Below are 18,800 nucleotides of genomic sequence, written 5' to 3'. Positions count from 1 at the left end.
GCTATATATTATTCTCTCATTTAAATATAAAAGAAGTGGAAGATTGTGAGTTGAGACCTTCAGGAAGGCTAGCCACAGCAAGCTGAATATATGCAGGGTAAACGAGAGGGCTACATAAAGAATGTCAATTGGCCTGTTATGTTACATCAAGCATTAACTGGTAGGTCTTACCCATTTGATGTAGATTAAAATATGCTGACATTGTTTAACGTGTTCGATTTTCAGGATAAAAGCCTCAATTCTGTCTGCCTGGCATCTTGTAAATGTGACTTGCAAAAACTAAGTGTGAACTTCTTCAAAGTATGTCTAGACATATAATGTACTTGTAGTGTCATTAACCATCAATCGTTTCTGCTTTTTAAATTATCACAAACCTTTTCATCCGATGCCAAAGTCATGTTACTAGTTGACCTTTGGGTGGCATGTCAGCACTGTGGGACAGATTAGAGAGGTGTAACAGTTCATCCATGAGCAAGATGAAACAAGATTTTGGGTTTATGAGAGAAATGGGATTTAAAAAAATTATAATTTGGGAACACTAATAATCCAAATTTATATTTGGACTATCAGATTGTAAACTGTCTTACAAAATCTGCAACCAGTGTACAATAACTCAGTCCAAGTAATGTGTTGCGATTTTGACAACGTAAGGTTTGACGAACAAACTAAGCTTTCTTAATTAATCTCCCAACAAACTGGGACAAACTGCATATTCTAACATGTTTTTATTCAAACCAGCATTAGCTCCCTTCCTTGGACGAATTGTTTGCTTATGCTTCCCAGTTATTCCTGTTTTAATGGATCGACCTTGAAGTCAAGATTTTCACTTATTTCCCAATATATCCCTGGTTTTACTTGACAAGCAAAAAACCTCATTATTTGGTCATAATGTCTGTTTGATCAAAACATGTAAAATAGCATTGTTTATATTTACTGATACATTGTAGCAACCTGTACCCAAACTCTGATTTGCCCCCAAAAGACGCAAATGGTTCCAGGATTTTTTTATTTATTTTTTTTCCCCCCCTCCAGGGTGTCTTTAGTGTCCCTTATATGACACTAGGTTGACAGGAAACGGGGAGGGAAGACATGCGGCAAATGTCAGTCGGGTTCGGAAATCAAACCCGCGACGGCCGCGTCGAGGACTCAAGGCCTCCAAATGTGGGTTGCGCTATCCCCTACGCCACCACAGCACGCCCGTTCCAGGATTTTTTTTATTTATTTATTTATTTATTTTTTTTAGGAAAAAAAACCACAAACTGTTTAAGGTTGGAAGCATTTTTTTCTTTTGCTGGCATGCTGCTGTGAAAACCAAACGTTTTCTGAAGGTCTAATGTGACCCATACTCAGGTTTTATCTGGAAAGGTCTCCATGTTTTCTTTATATCCTTAAAAACATGACATTTGCATCAAAATGCGTTGTTTTTGAGGTTGAATACATCGTTCCTTTGCCAAATGAATGCCACATCTTTCAGTTCAAACAACTCATCTGGCCAGAAAACTGTTTACTAAAAAGCATTCTTCTCTGTCCGTGCAGCCTTTTTTGAAGGCTGATTGAGTTCTTGTTTGTTTGTCCTTGTCACATTGCCCTTTCTGCTTGCAATAGAAAAAAAAAATCCCTGCAGTGCAACCAGTGCAATGTTTACGCCCTATTGTTTTTGGTCAATAATGGATAAAATATGGTACAAATTGAACTTTGAATTAAGTTGTTGTTTTATTCACAAATTAGATGCTTTGCATGGTCTCTTTTGAACCATTACTTTTTTTTTTTTTTTTTAAGATTTTCTAGTAATTGTCAAGTGACGTTAAAATAGACTCACCTTGTATTAGAAAGTTCTCCATTTTTTCCTTGAAGGGCTGCAGGTTCTCTTCAGAGGAAACCTTGCAAACTTTTTCAGTTTCACCCACGCATGCTGAAAAAACAAGACATGGTTGTAGTGAGAAGGAAATAGTTATTCTAGAGAAACAGCATCCCATCAAGCACTTATAAGGCAACTGCAAATTCTTGTCATAGTTGAGCCGAGCCGCGTTTTCTTCAATACATCTCTTCTGGATGAGTAAATAAGTGGCTGTAAAATCATAATGACTACTAGGAAACCTTTAGAAACTAGGTAGGCTTGAACCCGTGGAGAAAGCCGTTGTCACGCTCCATCTGCAAGCATAACAGGTACTCAAACTCAGCTCAACACTCAGGAGGCCATGAGTTAAGTGAATGGGGAAGCTGGGACTGGGAAATTTATAGTCTATGCGGTAAGTCAGCCAAAAAGGAACAGTGCTCTCTCTATACTGGATTATTTGTGAATGTCCCAAAGTTCTTCCAGAGCTATTTCTATTGGTCAATCCCCCCAATGGAAACTACATTTAATGTCAACGTCTGTTACAGCACTCATCTGATTTTGCTAGCTAATACAGAAGAATGCAGGTATAACATGAATTGATGTGCTTTTGCATGGTCAGCATTCGCCCTTAGAGCATGGGCGTCCAAGTCTGTCCTGCAACTTTGGATTGAGTCAAAAGGCTGAATTCCCTCACCAGAAGTAATTCAGGACTTTGGAGGCCTGGTAACGAGTTGTTCATTTGATTCAGGTGTGCTAGATAAGAGATGGATAAGGGAGTCTCTAGGACTGGATTTTAGCACACCGCCCTTAATGGAGCTCCATCTATAGACACTGCTATGGCGCTAAAACAGCTAAAATTTTGAGACTCCCTTGACATCTCAATCCACAAATTGTTTTTTTCTTTTAACAGGGAATTATCAGCAGCCAATCAAATAGCTTCCCTGTTTTAGCCAATCATAAGGATGCTCCGTGGGACAAGAATTACGTCTAAGCCAATCTCAGTACTCGTGCTATTTGTGAATGTCAGGCACTTGTACTTTACCATGGCTTCTCGTAACATCAGATCAGTAAGTGATACATGTAATGTAATGAGAAGTTGATTAACTATTAACCTTAATCGGTTTACTTAAAAGAATTTTTGTCTTTGCGGCAACTCCTTTACACTTTTCAACATCAGGCACTTCCTCGGGATGTTTAGCAGTGATCACTGCTGCTAGTTTAATGCGTCAGAGGAGCTTTATGGCAGAGGGAAATCAATATTTGGAGAAACCGTTCTGAGAAATAATTGATTTAACAGCAAAGTTGCATAAAGAGTAATGATGAAAAAGGAGTGTTTGGGGAATTGTTGATCAGGCTGCACAAACTCATCCATGCAGACATAAAAAGCAGCTAATTTCCATCACCTGCAAACTGTTAAGGTCTTGGAAAGTGTTTTGCATTTGGAATTTGTATTAAAAAAGTGAAGAACATGCTTTCCACATATCAGTTTCGCATAAAGCATAAACCTTAAACCATAAACCATTCATTTTCTTTTACCTAAACACCAGGCTTGATAGCGTCGGCATTTATGTATATCTAAAGTTTCTCTTAAAGCTCTGACATTATAGCTTTGATTTAGGAGATATGTAGAAATTTGTAAGTGAAATACAGTAGGATTATGATAACTATTTAAATGTAATTTTTTTTGTTCTTTTTACACTTAGTTTGTAAGCTTCTTATAAGAAAATGGCACCCTTTCCTTTCATGGGATTTCTTTATACTGATTATAAAATCTGTTAAATATATTTCTCATTCTGAACAAATTAGCATTAACCTGTTAAATGCAAAACATCTTGATGAAACTGTAATGCATTTTAAGAAAAAAAAAGAAAAAAAAAACTTACTGCACCTAACTTTGAAACATCAACTCTATTGATCCTTTTTTTTCCTCAAGCTTCCTTTGGCAAACTACTGAAACACCAGTGTCATTCACAGTGAAGCTTGATGTTCAGACGAGCTACGTTGGGTTTTAAACCCAACAACAAATAATAAAAAAAAGGCAAAGTGAGCTGTCATTGGGTTTCTGAAATCTTGCAAAGGTCCTAACCTAAGCCCTGTTATAAATTTATGATCTTTGCTTTCCATCCTGGTTTGTGTTGAGAAAGCCACAAACTTAAAAAAAACTGCTAAATGGAGCAGAAAATATACAGCTATAATTATGCTAGAGACTATTTGTGAAGCTGTAAGCAGAAAGTTGAGCTTACATGCATAGTGTTTCCCAATGTCGCTTAGAAAAAAAAATCCACCACAAAATTAATTTATCCCTGTTATATATTTAATCTAAAAAAAAATAAAAAATTCCAAAATAATATAAAAATCTTTCCCATATCTTCTAGGTGTGCCAATCGATCCGCCACCGATCATAATCGTCCAATTTCCGTGAAAAAGTGTATAATCGGTGATTGCGGATCACCGTCTCTTGATGCCGATCATCTGTATCTCACTTTGCAGCCTGCGTGTGCAGCTATCCCCTCTTTCCCTCACACTGCGCAAGTGCGCGGCATCTAATCCTGTCGTGTGGAACTTCAACACTCTGAACGTGAATGGGGAGGTTTGCAATTACCTTGGGGGTGAAGCAAGTCAAAATGGATCAACACGAGTCCAATGTGACATTTAAAAAACAAGCATTTGACGGAGTTTGGCTACATCGAGGCTCATTGCAGGGGGGGAAGAGGACAGCCGGAGCGGCCAGATAGCAGGTAAAGCAGTGCACAGCTACCAACACTCACCCGGATTAAAATCACGGTCAGAAAGCTAAACAAATAACCCAAAAAATAATTCAAGTCTTCGAGCTGGCGGTGTAAGACGCTGGATCTGCTCTCGCTGTTGGATCGCCGCTACACGCTACTGGCAGTAATATTTCACAGACAGCGCCGCTCATCCTCCACCAGACAGTGAACTATCGCACCAAACGTCTGCTTAAAGCTGCAGCATATAGCTTAATTTTTTTTTTTTTTTAAAGATATGTCTATTATGTCCAAATTAGGTAAATTTATTGCCAGATAATTTTCCATTTTGCCAGATAACACAGTATCATTTATACCTAAAGTGAAAAATGAACAGCCATTCAGAGATCGGCCTCATGGATGATCAGTATCGGAATCAGCAGCAGAAAACCTGATCGGAGCATCCCTCCGATCAGGTTTTATCTTCCTCATGATAGTTATTGTTGTTACTACGCAGTAGCAATAATAATACAGCCATGAAGTATAATGGCTTTCCTTTCCAAAATATTATCTTTGACAGTTTCAACATATCAGTAGATTATCAGCATTTGTTTGGTAGCCACTTTAAGTCTGCAGGGTTGTGACGTCTTTGTTTTTTGGTCTCATTGTGGAGAATTTGTCGGATAACTATTCCGAATGACCTACACTTCCACAAAATCTGAATGCCTTTCAGATTTTAAACAAACTAATTTACATGCTTCAATTGCCAAAACGGTGGGTGGTTGGCACACAAATGGCTAAAGATCATCTAATAAAAGAATATGAGTCAGACTTTGAAAGACCGGTGAACAATCCTTTTCTCTTCACAGCCACATTCAGCTTTGCTAGTACAGTTGATGAAAGAGGGTGGACAGGTAGAGCAAATTCTCTGGCCACAACTGCAAACTTCATATTTTCTGAGCTTGGACTTCAGTGAGACGGTAATGGCATGCCAGGTCTGACAGAGGTATATCTGAAGAGTCACATGTGTTTCTGGTTATCTCGTCTGTACGACAAACAGATGCTATCTCTCTGTTGATCTGCCTCTTCAGTCCATGCGTAACCATAGCTGGTTAAGTTTGGAAAATTACGATACATTTTGCAAACACCAATTTTAAAATGTGTCTCAGATGATTTTTTTTAAAAAGGATTTATGAGGTGATAAATCAAATTACCAGTGCAATACCAACATAATTTGATTGCTTAGCAACACCCAAAGTTTGCAATTTTGTAAACTTTTACTAAATTGCACACGTCAAAGAAAAAAAATAAAAAAAGAAAAGATGTGTAATGTAGGCCAGCAGTAGTACCATTTAAATCTTTCTTCAGCTTGCGCAGATCTCTTTCAAAATCCTCAAACTTCATTTGGGAGGATTGAAAAAGGTCCTGGGGCTCAGGCAAAGGGTAGAGGCACGTCTCTCTGCCAGCATCCTGATAAATGACAACACACATACATGCTTGAAAAAAATAGATATGATGCAAAACACACCACTGTGTCACAGTCAATCTTCCTCAAGGAGGGGAGGGCCTCTCCATCCCAAACACTCAAAGGCAAGATTTAAATAAATGCCGTCAGAGACAGACACAGACTTATCAACAGTATAAATACTTTAGAAAAAACTGGACAGAAAATGCTATAAATAGTGAACATCATCCTTAATGCAGAAATAATGTGTCATTTCTGACCATCCGAGTTTCTAAAAGGCCATTGCGAGAGCTACAGCCATGTCACGCTGGTTGTTTTTGGCAGCCTGAGTTACTGAGTTCATTTCATCTGGAGCAGCAAATTATTTATGCTAACACTTCTTTGGAAGCGGTGCCAGGGAGCCAACTGAAGATTTGAATGAAGCCAGAAGAAAGCAGAACATAAGCCAGAGATGAAGAGGGGAAGGCAGAACAAAAAAAAAAAAAAAAAAAGTTGTATGAGAATAACAAAAAGAGTGATTTGTCTCTGTTGCAAATGAGAAAAGGGAAAATAAATAATTTGATAAAGGATAAGCCATGGTATCCTCTGGCAAGAGAGGAAATGAAAAGAGAGCTCTGGAAGGATTTCTAAGCAAATCAGACTAAAACACAGGAGTGAATCAAATAAACAGGAACGAAAACATACCTCATCAAAGTGCTTCAAATAGTAAGCAACAACGTAAGACAAAAGACTTGTAGAGTTATCCTAAAAAAAAAAGGACAAGAAAGAAAAACATTAAAATAAATAAACCAACATCTTTTATTTATTAATTTGGAGCAGCATGTTTTAATTTGTGCTGACATAAAAACGAAGAGCGATCTGAGAAGCTGGCAATAAATCAAGACAATGGAAGAGCAATGCAACAAAACACAACTGTGCCGGACTAGTCATCATAACTCAGAGTTAGTGGAAAGTTTCAGTACTTGCTCGTTCCACTGCTACATACACTGACAGCACCCTCTCCTTTTATGGGATTTTTAAGGACACACCGAGTATGTTGTGATACTGACTTCGAGTTGTAAACAGACAGACTTGGAGTCTAAATTCTTAGCGGCTATTGAATATGAGGCCAGTGAGATTCTTTCATATCCAAAAAATTACAACTGAAAATGTGACAATGTATGCAATGATTTTGAAATAAAATTGTGGATTAATAAGACAATCGTTTCTGATGTTAAACTCGGACACTGGGGGTGGATGTGAAAATTTAAGATTTGATCATTCAAATGTATACACCTAAATTTACCTTTAGACCAATGACACAACAACACACACTCACACAGCTTTTGACATCCTTCAGTTTTGGCAGGATGTCCAAGGTGAAGCCATCGGCCTGTCCCCGAGACCGATTCCCTCCGTTCATGAAGTTGCCAAACGCTAGCACGAGGCCAAGCACCTGCAACACAGCCTCACTACTTTGGAGAGTCTGTGGTAAAGCAGAAGACGCACAGCTCAGGCAGATGATTGATGAGTAGAGGACAAGAAAGAAAAAGTTTAGAAATTGCAAAATATAAACTTTTTCAGATTTTGTCACATTAAAGCCAGATACAAAGTAGAGAGTAGTTTTTCTGTGAAGAAACTTGATGACTGATGTTCAATTGTTTTTTCCAGAAATAATCTGAAAACTGTGACATGCATTTGTATATCCTCTCCTGAGTCAGTGCTTATGTGCTGCAATTTAAGCCATTTTGCTGTCTGTCTATTAATGTGCTTTGATCATTGTCCTTCTGAAAAGAACGCTGCTTCCTGTCGGCATCTTTAAAGTCATTAATGCCTCATTTCCACTGAGTGACATGAAAATTGGTCAATGTGACTCAGGATGCCATTTTATCTGTTGTAGGCCATGGAACCGACTCATGCCACACCCTTCCTGGGGTTCCTTTAGTTGTATTTCCACAGGACAATGGCATGGTTAAGGCAGAACTACTGGTTTCCCATAACACACTCCAAAGATTGGGGGACAGAAAACTGCTTGCGACCATGTTCGGCATTTGGGTTCAACTCCGCCTGCCCTGTGAGAGTCCACTTTACAGTGCAAACACAGAATATAAAATAGTGCACCCAAATGCACTGACTGACCACTGTCGATCTATGGGAATGAGGTACAACATACTTTCCTCCTGGATTTACCAGTATTTAGCTTTCATCTATCTCTTCTCACCAGCTTCACTGCCCCCTCCAGCATGATGTAGATCAGTGTTATTCAACCCTAATCCTCAAGGCACACTGCCATGCATGTTTTAGGCATTCCCCCACTTCAGCACACATGATTTCAATTGATGGCTGATTAACAGGCTTTTGCCGACTTGTGATCATCTGGATGGGGTGTGTTGCAGCAGGGAAACATCCACAACATGCAGGTCAGTGTGCCCTAGCTCTGCACCATGCTGTGTTCAGGGTCATGTGCAGAGTTAGTTTTTCCACTGACATATTGTTTGAATACAAGCTAAATTTTATCTACCTCCCCTGAATTGTGGATCCCTGGTGATCCTGAGTTAGTAAAAAGTTTCTGTATCTTTTCTGAATGAATGTTTTCTTTTCCCAGTCTGTAATCATGTGAACCTCCAAGTCTTGGGATAGGGTTAGTCTCTTTCCATTTCTGGCTGTCAAAAGTTTGGGATATTGTTTCATAATAAAGCTTAATTCCTGACATTTCTGCTAAAAAGAAACCTCTGAAGCCTTCTCCAAGAAGTTGTAGTTATATTACATGCAGGCAAACTAATTCTTAAAAGGGGGGACTGCAGAGGACAATTACTTGCACAGGACTTTAATTAGGGGTCCCAGAGTTATAGGGTCCGAGTATAAATGTATGCCTGTGGATTTTGTTTACAAAGCAGCTTTTATGAACCATGTAATATTTTCCTTTGACATAACAATTATGCATTTCTTTGCATTGGTTTATCACTGTGCTAAAATAAATCAAAGTTTGGGGATGTAACAAGACAAAATCTGATACAAAAAAAATTGAACAGGTGTGAAAGTTTTTTTAATGCTTAGTGCAGTGGTGCCCAAAGTGGGTCCTCAAGGGCCGGCATCCTGCATGTTTTAGTTCTCTCCCTGCTTTAACGCTCCTGGATCCAATAATGGCTCATCAGAAGGCATAAGAAGAACATTGACATGCTGAAAAGGTTGTTACCACCACCAGGGAGAGAACTAAAACATGCAGGATGCCGGACCTCGAGGACCGACTTTGGGCACCCCTGACTTATTGTTTTAAAATAAAGAAAGGAAAAGGCCAACAACTCACCTTACACACTCTTTGCAGGATTTCAATTTTACGCAAAATTGACGTGATGCACTCATGAAAAGTTGATTGGAACAGGATGCAGAACACCCGCTGTGAGAAATTGGGAATTTGTGATAACTGAAACAGAAATCTGGAGACGGGACAAAATGAGTTAAATTAACATTACAATTTATGTGCTGAATTTGATTTCTGACATTTTTATTCTTACTGTTCTGGCTTGTCCAGTGGCTTTGCATCATCCTTGTCTTGGCTGGATTTTATGTGTTTCTTAATAGACTCAATCTCATCATTCTGAGCCCTCTGTAAAGGAAAAGTGCAAGTTGAAATCAAAAATTTACATCATAAAAACGAGTAAAAAGTGATGCTTTCTGTAACATAATCCTAAATGACGTTCAACAAAAGTAAGTTATAATTAGAAAATAAATTAAACCATAACAGCAGAATTCAGACGCAGCTCTTGAAAACCAAAACTAAAGGTAAATTAATAAGTTATTAATGTCCAGAGATCTTCAGAAAGCCTATGGTATCCTAAATGTTCTCCTAAATAGGATGGTATCCTAAATAGGATACCATCTGAAGAAAATTCAATTTTCTTTAAAGCTTTAAGGATTTTATTACAAGCCTATCACAAATCTGCTCGAATCCATCAAATCCATTCAGTTTTCTTCCCCCACAGGCTCACCTTCTAGTTTCTTTCTTTTGATATGAACAAACTAAATCTCAACCATATATATATTTAGATTTACTTTACAAGTTTCACAAATGCCATAGTTGCCTTCTGCTTGATTACATTCCTGACCATTATCCTGCTGCCAGGCGCCGGACCGCAGTTTTACTCAAGGTGGTTTTATAAAAGCAGCCAGAAATGCACTGTCATTTCACAAGGAGGAAAGACAATGGATGTCAATGTTTTTGAAGGAGAGAGGCAAAACACTAAAACCATCATCAGGAAGAAAATGTAAACACTGTCTCCTGAAGTTGATCAACCAGTCGGTCTGAGTCTCAGCACTTTGGTTGTTCCAACCGCCCCTCCTGTCCTTCTCCATTTTTCCCCCCTTCTCTGGAGTTTGGCCCCGGCATGGATCCTTGGAAAACATCAAACACCAGCATCAAACGAACTGAAAGCCCGATTAGTATTCTACACACCGCTGCCTTGTGTTGGTAGGGGCAGGCTCTTCGAGATGTTTTCAAGTGTAAATATATTTAACGCAAAGCAGACCCTTTTCAAAGGGCAGCGGCAGAGCCCAGCAGTGTTTGGTGTAATTGGGGACAAGTAGGCATTAGCGTGTGATCCTTGAATTGCTAGGGCATGTTGGAGCGGTTGTTAGCATGAGAAATACAGTCCCATGTGGAATATCCAATGCATATCCTACTCAAGTAGGATGATATTTTAATGCTAGAATCCTAGCAGTAGCCAAGTGGTATTCATTAACTAGGTTTCTGGCGCAAGGCTAAACAGATCCAGTCAGAGTATAAGTCACTCAACTTTCAACATTGAGGTTTATGAAATTTTATGAGTAAGCCCCTGGTCAGGAATTGCATCATTTGAATTCAATGATAGCACCAGGTGCTCCGAAAAGCTCACTCTTCAAAATATCTATTTTATTCTGCTGTTTGTTACAACCTTGCATTATTTCAAATATATCCACTTTCTGAAGTTTCTGTTTGTTTTTACCTCCCTCTTAACAGTCTGTAATTTAGATTTAGCAACTCTGCACTCAACAAAAATGTGGATATAGACTTTATTCCGAAGCTCAATTTCTAACGTATTTATTTTTGCTCATTATTCCTGGCGATGTGCCTGGAAGGTTGATTATATTAGTAGCTTCTGTAATGACACGATCTGCATAGCAGTTTGTGTTTGTGTGTTGTTTGCCCCGTTTTTGAAGTATCTGGTTTGCAGTTTAACTAATATCTTCTCCTTTATAAATGTTATGATAATCACACACTTATGAACATGTCATTTTAAAGCTCAAGCTTTTCCAGAAATGCCTACAAAAAAGCCTTACCATCCAATTAAATAAGGTAAAAGCATAGAAAACACCAGATCGAACTTTTTATAGATCAAAATAGTTTTTCATTAGCTAAAGCAGATAATTATGCAGGAATATATAATTAAAGTACATTTATAAACCATCTGAAGGATGATCCGACATGACATTTAAGATTTAAAAGTTGCTGTTCATTTGTTGTTGTTTTTTTACCCACTCTTCTTCTAATCAACAGATACGAAAGGTCAAAAAACAACAACAACTGTATAATTTGAAAACAATATGGATATGTAGACCTGAAATATTTAAATATATCGAAATTTCTGATTCTGTATTCAAGCATCTTTATGTGCCATGTTTATAAACATGATCATTTGTAGTCTTGTTTAATCGGATTCTGGGACATTGAGGTATTGTCATGACCTCAATGATATTTTGCCGGCTCAAGCTAAAAACATCCTCCTAACCCGCACTGATATAAGAGGAGAGAGATTAGCGTTCCACTGTCATTGACCTTTTCTGAACGGTGGTGGTCTTGTCCAGACAACACTCCCGTCTATAATCTGTGGTTGGCAGACTGAACCACCCTGCCCTGCCTCTGTCGTGCGTCTCTATCTGCTAGCGCAGAGTGCAATGTGTACACAACTGTGCGGTTCTACTTGTTTGTTTGTGAGCATGTTTGTGAGAATGAGAGGAAAGAAAAAGGACTGAGGGAGAGTAGCTTGTGATCTAGCTCCTAGCACAGCGAGTGAGGGTGTAACCATTAGGAGCCCCTCGCATTCCTCAAGACAGGCTGACTGTGCTGCCAACTGTGGTTTAGGGGGCTGGAGACCCACAGACAGGATGGAGTCTTGCAATACAAAAGAGAAACAATTTGGCTCCTCGACTCAATAACACAGCCTCAGGCCATACAGGGGGAAAGGAGAGAGAGAGAAGGGGGCTTGAAGTCTCAGGGTGAACGGAGAGGTTGGAAGACTTTTGATCCTAAGTTATGACACATTGGTTCATGACTACGGCTCGTCTCAAGCCACAGTCTCATTCCCATGATCAGCATTATTAATATGCCTCTGGCGGCCAAAGGTCCAGGCCTCTTCTGTGTAGTGGTGCCAAAAATCTCTTCGTCGGAATTTCACAGCATCTTAAACATGCTTTCCATTGAAATGTGGAAAATATGCTCATTTTCATGTTCCATAATTTACTGACCTGACTTTAAAGGGGTCCTGAACCGTTTCATCTGGGCAGAAGAGATTGATGAATATGGATTTACTCTTTATAAAAGAGAGCCTTCATTCCCAATATGAAGATATATTAAGATGTACTGACGACTGCTCAGCGATTCACTGCTAATGTCATACAATCCAGAGCGCCCATCATGCTTGGCAAAGCTTTTCAGTTTTCTAAAGCTTACTTGCTCTTTGCTGTGACACAAAGTCTTCTGTTTTATTATTACAAAAGTCGAGTAATTTTCATTCAACGTGTAAAAAAAAACAAAAAAAACATGTTTGCTATGTAAAAGCATTGATTTTCTTCCAGGGCAGACCAACACATGAGTGGCAGTGTAGCCAAACAGCTCACATACCAGTATGACTTGTGGTTTGTCTGTTTGTTTTTCTGTCTAATACACACTTCCTTTGTTCGCCCCTTTCAAGTTGAACATTGAATAAGAGCTCCACTAAGAGACATTTGTTCAGTGATGGGGCATCTCTGATAATGTAAATCCCATTTTATATTATATATAGCAAATATATTAATGTGCATTTTATTTCCCACATTCTAATTGCCATAATCTATTCTGTCCTCTTCTTTTGAAAGTGTAAGTAGGGCAGAAAACCCTAGAAATTCATCTCATCAATGAAAATTTCCAGTTTTTTTGTAAGAGATACCAAGTTGGAAACTGGCAATCAAAGCGTCCGCAAAATTCTCAAGATCTTCAAAGCTACGGCAGTGACTGGAGTCAAATGTATTGAAACACACACAAAAAAAATACCATGACTTCAGAATGGACTCCTACATTACCAACATTGACTTGTGACTTTACTTGGAGTCACAAGTCAACGACCCTTTTGACTTTTGATTTCGGCCCCGTCCTCGTGGAGACAGGATGAAGTGTGTCTGCAAAAATATTTTGTTGTTTAGGTTGCAAGTCCACACTGATCTGGCATTTTGGGAGGTCAGAAACAATTATTTTTGAAAACTGATCCCGGAGTGGATCAATTTCAAAATAGCGGTTCCATGTTTCAGTGAAAATTTTCAGTCATCTGGTTAGGTCACATCAAGCCAGATGATGGGAACAAAACAGACTTATCTACTTTGCCCATCTTTTCTTAGGGTTAGTGTTACCAGAGAAAACATAGGAACAATTTATCCATAGCAATAATTCTGCATTACTACTTTTTTTTCTTCCTTTCATAATAAAGTAATCTAAAATTAATCTAGACTTTAACATGTTGGCACTTAGTATTGTGTTGTTCTTTCTGAAAGCAATTTATGTCTTCTTGTAACTCTTACTAAGACTACAGATGTGTCTTTCAATAAGTTAATTTGAAGAATTCATATTTGCTATAGCTGGACGCTGTGTGATAATGAAGCTCACTCACATTTTCATAAAGTGCTTGCAGAGTCTCCAGATCAACAACGGTGTTGTCCATATTTAGGACAGCTGTGGACAGAACACAAGGGTGACATGGTTAGTGTTAATACTAACACCGAGGCAAGTCTTGACATTTCTTTACCTTTAAAGAACACAATTAGCAAGTCAGAAATCACAGCAGCACAAACAGGGCCCCTCTTTCATAAGCAACAGATTAAAACCGTTTGTTTGACATAAACCACAAAACAAGACTGAACGCTTTCTTAGATCTAAAATTCCTGCTTCCCAAGGCCTAAAGGTAGCAGACAACAAGAGTAAAATTACCCCATATCACGTGCCATGCGCTGGGAGTAAGTAAAGTTATCGGTTCTCATCGGGATAGCATGTGAAAAGCCACATGCTGTACATACGTAGGACTTAGAAACCTGTCAAAGACACAAAGATCTGTGTTTGAAGTTCTGTGTTTGAATTCCTTGTGTCGCCTTTTTGTCTCGGCGCGAGGACCTGGCGCCCGCAAGCATTAATCCTTTGAAAGTAAATGTTTAAAGACAAACAGAGCCGGGAGATCTGTGGTGTCGAGGCTGAGGTGTTGCCGTACACACAATCGCTAAGTGAAGCAGTCAACACCTAGATGTGCATGTTCATCATCCAGTAGGTGTTGAAGTTATTCACATTGTTTTGACCTGTTGGAAATCTGATGGGGTGCAGAGGGAGATTCGAGAGTCAAGCTCTCGGAGGAAAGAGTGAACATGATGGAGGAAAATGTTATGAGGCTTTGAGAGCAGTTTCAAAATAGATGAAGAAAAAAAATTAAGGATTAATTAGAAAAACCAAGACATGGGGAAGGAGGGGACATTAAGCTTAAAGGTAAATTTGACACCTGGAAATTGACCTCTGTCTCATTCCAGCACATCATCGCAACAATCCTCATAAGTGATACTATTTATAGCCGTCCTCAGGAGTGTTGGACAGGGAAGCAGTTCATATGATAAGCTCAGCAGATGCGTAGTTCCACCAGGTGTTTGCGCACTGCTGCTGCCACTAGTTTGGATGAGTTTTGGAGGAAGACAGAAGGAATGGGTGCTCTGTGGGGTGAGAGGTCAGCAGGATCCTTCGCTCCAAGGATTAGCTTTGGGTAAACAGGCATTGCATTGTATGAGTAGGTTTTTAAACACCTCCCTAATTTGAGATGAACTATTTCTCAAACATGTGTGAAAGAATCAATGGGATACTTTGTGCATGTTTTTGATAAGGGAATTATAACATGATATAACGCTAAAAAAAAAAAAATAAAAATCCACTTAAATGGATACAAGCTCATATGTCTTCTTTGAAACTAAAAGTGTTTGAAAAATATAAATTCATCCATTCACCACTGACTACTTGAGGGCCTGTTTTGCCTTTGCTGAAGTCTGGTCTTCCCTTTTGACCGAAATCTGCATATTTTTGATCAACTCCTTCCCTGCACTCTTTTGGACATGTTTCATTCCTCAGAAGCAACTACAAAACATCCTATTCTGTTACATTTACCATTTGGTTGTCATTACCATCTTTGCCAGTGTCTGTGTGGGTACTTTGATTTGGAAAACTAGTTATTTAAAGAAGCAGGTGAAAATTGTGTTTTCACCGTGAAGTGGAAAGTCCAATCACGCAAAAAAAAAAACAAAAAAACTTGGACCCTCTGTCCCCATGTATTCTAGACTGCTGCATGTGACCCCAGCACGGCGGCGCCGCCAACCACAGTCTTGTGGGGAGAAGAAGAAAAAAAAAACAAAAAAACTGCTGCTCTAAAGCCTCACAGGAAGCAGACACTGCACGGAAGTGTCCTATGAAACGTAGTGCGTCAGCCGAGTCTGAGAACAACCAACAACAGCTGTGAGGAAAGTAAGGGGAAAAGTGTTGATTCCCCACTGAGCGGCTGAGCTGCTTTAAACCAACAACAAAAATTTAATGATTCATAACTTGTTTTTCTTGAAGTTAAACCATCCAAATGACAGCTTTGGTTGTCACTGTCACTATTGTGGAATTCAAAAGGAAATTAAACTGATTCACAACCCCGATTTGGAGCATTACAATGCTTTCATGAGTGAATCTTTTGCCTCTCAAAACAATCTGACGCATAGGGACATAAAATGATTTCAGATAAACGGGATCTCTAATGTCTGTGATATGTTAAAAGACTTTTCTCATATCAATAAATGTTAAAAATCCAAACATTCTGGGAATGAAGCAAAAGATACTGAGAATTACTCCACCAAACCACCAAAGACACACACTATGTTCTCAGTCTGTGATAAACTGAAGTTTCCAATTAGTGCTAATTATAGAGCATTTCAAAACTGTCCTAACATAGGAGATGAATGGCAGTGTTAATGACAGTGGCCCTCTCCTGCCCTCCTCCTCTGACCCAAAATGGATGCATCAAATACATTAAAGCTGCAATCTTAACATATGCGTGTGTAATAGCTGAAGATGCTGCAGGTTTTAAACCGTAATAAATGTTCTCCTCTTGAAGGATTTAAAAGAAAAAAAAAAAAAAAGGAGAATAAAGAGTGTTTAGACACACGGATGAGCGAAGACTGGAGCGCAATCAGAGGGTAAGTAAAACAGGAAGACTGTCGGCTCCCATCAACGTCTCCAGGATGACTTCACCTCTACAAAGCCGCCTAGACAAGATGGTGACAACCTCAGAGCGCCGGAGAGCCGCAGAAAAACATGATGTGGGTGTTAAATGCGATGAGATTACCAAAAATGAGAGCAAGCAAAAGCAGGGAGGAGGAGGAGAACAAAAAGCTGAATAACTCAAGTGACTTTTAGTTTGATGTTTTCCACAGGGAGAGGGGACTTTACACCATCCGAGTACACTCTCAACAAATTCCAAGATACATTTTTGATACTTGGTTTGCAAAAAAAGAAAAAGAAAAAGAAAAAAAAATCTAAAAGATTTTTTTTCAGAATTAACTTTTTATTGTTAGCTTGTCATGATGAAATATGTTTTTGTATTGCATTATTCATTTTCTATCAAAGTTGAGTGTAACATACTGTCAAAACATGTTTGAAAGTTTTGAGCCAACAGCCTCAATATTTTTTTGCTTATAAGTCATCATCTTAAATTACCACAATCAGAACAAGGGGCTGGGTTTTTACCAAGCTATTCGTTTCCACACCTTAACTGTTTTTATGCAACCAGATACATTTCTGATGACTCAAAATTATCTGTAGCGCAAGAAAGGAAATAAGTGTCAAAACCTTCTTTCAGCCAGCTCACATGTATCGCATACAACACGTAGGGAAGTTGAACCAGGCGTTGTAGAGAAACCTCCAGTCACTCTGAACCAGTGGACCGGTTCTGAAACTGTAACCTTTAACCTTTGGAATGCCTAGATATTAGTAACTGAGATCATGGTACCTACTGGAGTCACATACGACCCCATGTTTCCATTAGAAGAAGAAAAAGAAAAATCACATTAATATACAATCTAAATGTCATGGTTGGATTTTTCCGTCTGGAGACAGCAATTACTGACAACTTTAAGTACTATGGATTATCCACAGATTACAGCTTTCTTGAAATGATGAAACAATCTGTAGGGCTATGTTTTAACAAAAATAGAAAACAAAAGAGCAATCATTCTTTCATTTGACAACTAAAGGTTTTACTGAATTAGACTCTAAAGTCTTTTCAGGATAATAAGACTGCTTTTGTTGGGGAAGTATCAGTGGATTATCATGAGATTGTAAAGCCTACGTAGCCATCTTGTTTCTTTAGGTTGATTGTACCTACTGTCATGATGATTAATCATGATAATCTTAGGATTTCAACTCAAAATCTGTGCTCACTTATACACAGCTTTTATTTATACAGTAGGATTGAATTTATGGAACTGAAGTGTTCAGCAGTGGTATAGTTATCAAAAAATATACATACATATATATATATATATATATAGATATATCCAAAACTGGAAATGCAGAGGAATGAATGAAAATCACATTTTTTGTGAATTTTTAGAAAATGCCACATTACTTCCATCTTTCCCAAATCAATGCACCTCATTTCTGTCTTGTACTAAATAAACCCTACAGTCAGTACATTATGACGTTTAATATTTTTTTAACAAATACGTGTCAAGATACGTGTGCCACTTTATTTTTCATAAAATACTGCAGTTATCGGGCACAAAATCAAAATCCAGATTCAAGAAAAAACAAACAAACAAAACGTACCATTCTGGATGTCCTTCATATCCAGGTGAATACTGGACATCAGAATCCCGACAGCTTGTGAACGCTTGTTGCTCAACAATTTTACCACCTAAGAAATGAACACAGAGACAGCACCGGAAAGGTCAGGATAGGTCAGAAAAAACATGTAAACAAAAAGTGAAGCGTTTGTTTTTAGACTTAAGACCATTACAGTCTGTTTCTTTGTGGGAGCAAGAAAGTACTCTGTAAAGATTGATAAACACATTACAATAGATTTGCCAAGAGAAAAAAAAAAGAAAGAAAAAAAGCAGGTTTTTATTAATTAAGTTTCCAGAAATGATTACACCTAAAAAAAAAAAAAAAGTCTTGTGAAATTTTGGCTGAGGATTTATGAGATTTTACAATAAGTAAACAGTTTTCTAATCAGAAATAAAGTCAATCAAAATGACCTTAAATGAGTCAAAACCCCAGAAAGACACGGACAGAGCATCTTAAACTCTGCCTAAAGTTAACTGTTAACTTTATTAAGGCGTCACCCAAAACTAATATCATTGTTTTTTGTTGCCATCAATATGAAATGAATGTGAATTAATAACATACATTGGACAAATCATAAGCCACAGTGTTCCTTAGTAAGCAAAAGCGTGAACAGGATTGAAGAGAAGGAACAAGACAGAAAACCCAAAGCTCACTGTGATCCAGACAGAACCCTTTCACTGA

The 18,800-nt window shown here is 38.4% G+C and overlaps 1 protein-coding gene across 1 annotated transcript in view; it reads right to left on the bottom strand.

The window, feature by feature from the left end:
• The window catches only part of fmn2a (formin 2a), a 41,207-nt gene that overhangs the window by 6,282 nt on the left and 16,125 nt on the right, over positions 1 to 18,800 (bottom strand). Inside the window, 8 exon segments of the mRNA XM_044135715.1 lie at positions 1,820 to 1,912; positions 5,892 to 6,012; positions 6,692 to 6,751; positions 7,326 to 7,472; positions 9,294 to 9,423; positions 9,502 to 9,593; positions 13,882 to 13,943; positions 18,102 to 18,189. Of these exon segments, the coding sequence (XP_043991650.1) occupies positions 1,820 to 1,912; positions 5,892 to 6,012; positions 6,692 to 6,751; positions 7,326 to 7,472; positions 9,294 to 9,423; positions 9,502 to 9,593; positions 13,882 to 13,943; positions 18,102 to 18,189 (793 nt within the window).

Source organism: Gambusia affinis, linkage group LG13 (genome assembly GCF_019740435.1).
Source record: "Gambusia affinis linkage group LG13, SWU_Gaff_1.0, whole genome shotgun sequence".
NCBI classification, from domain to species: Eukaryota; Metazoa; Chordata; class Actinopteri; order Cyprinodontiformes; family Poeciliidae; genus Gambusia; species Gambusia affinis.
The sequence above is the reverse complement of the archived record's forward strand: the minus strand, read 5'-3'. Positions and strand labels throughout refer to the sequence as shown.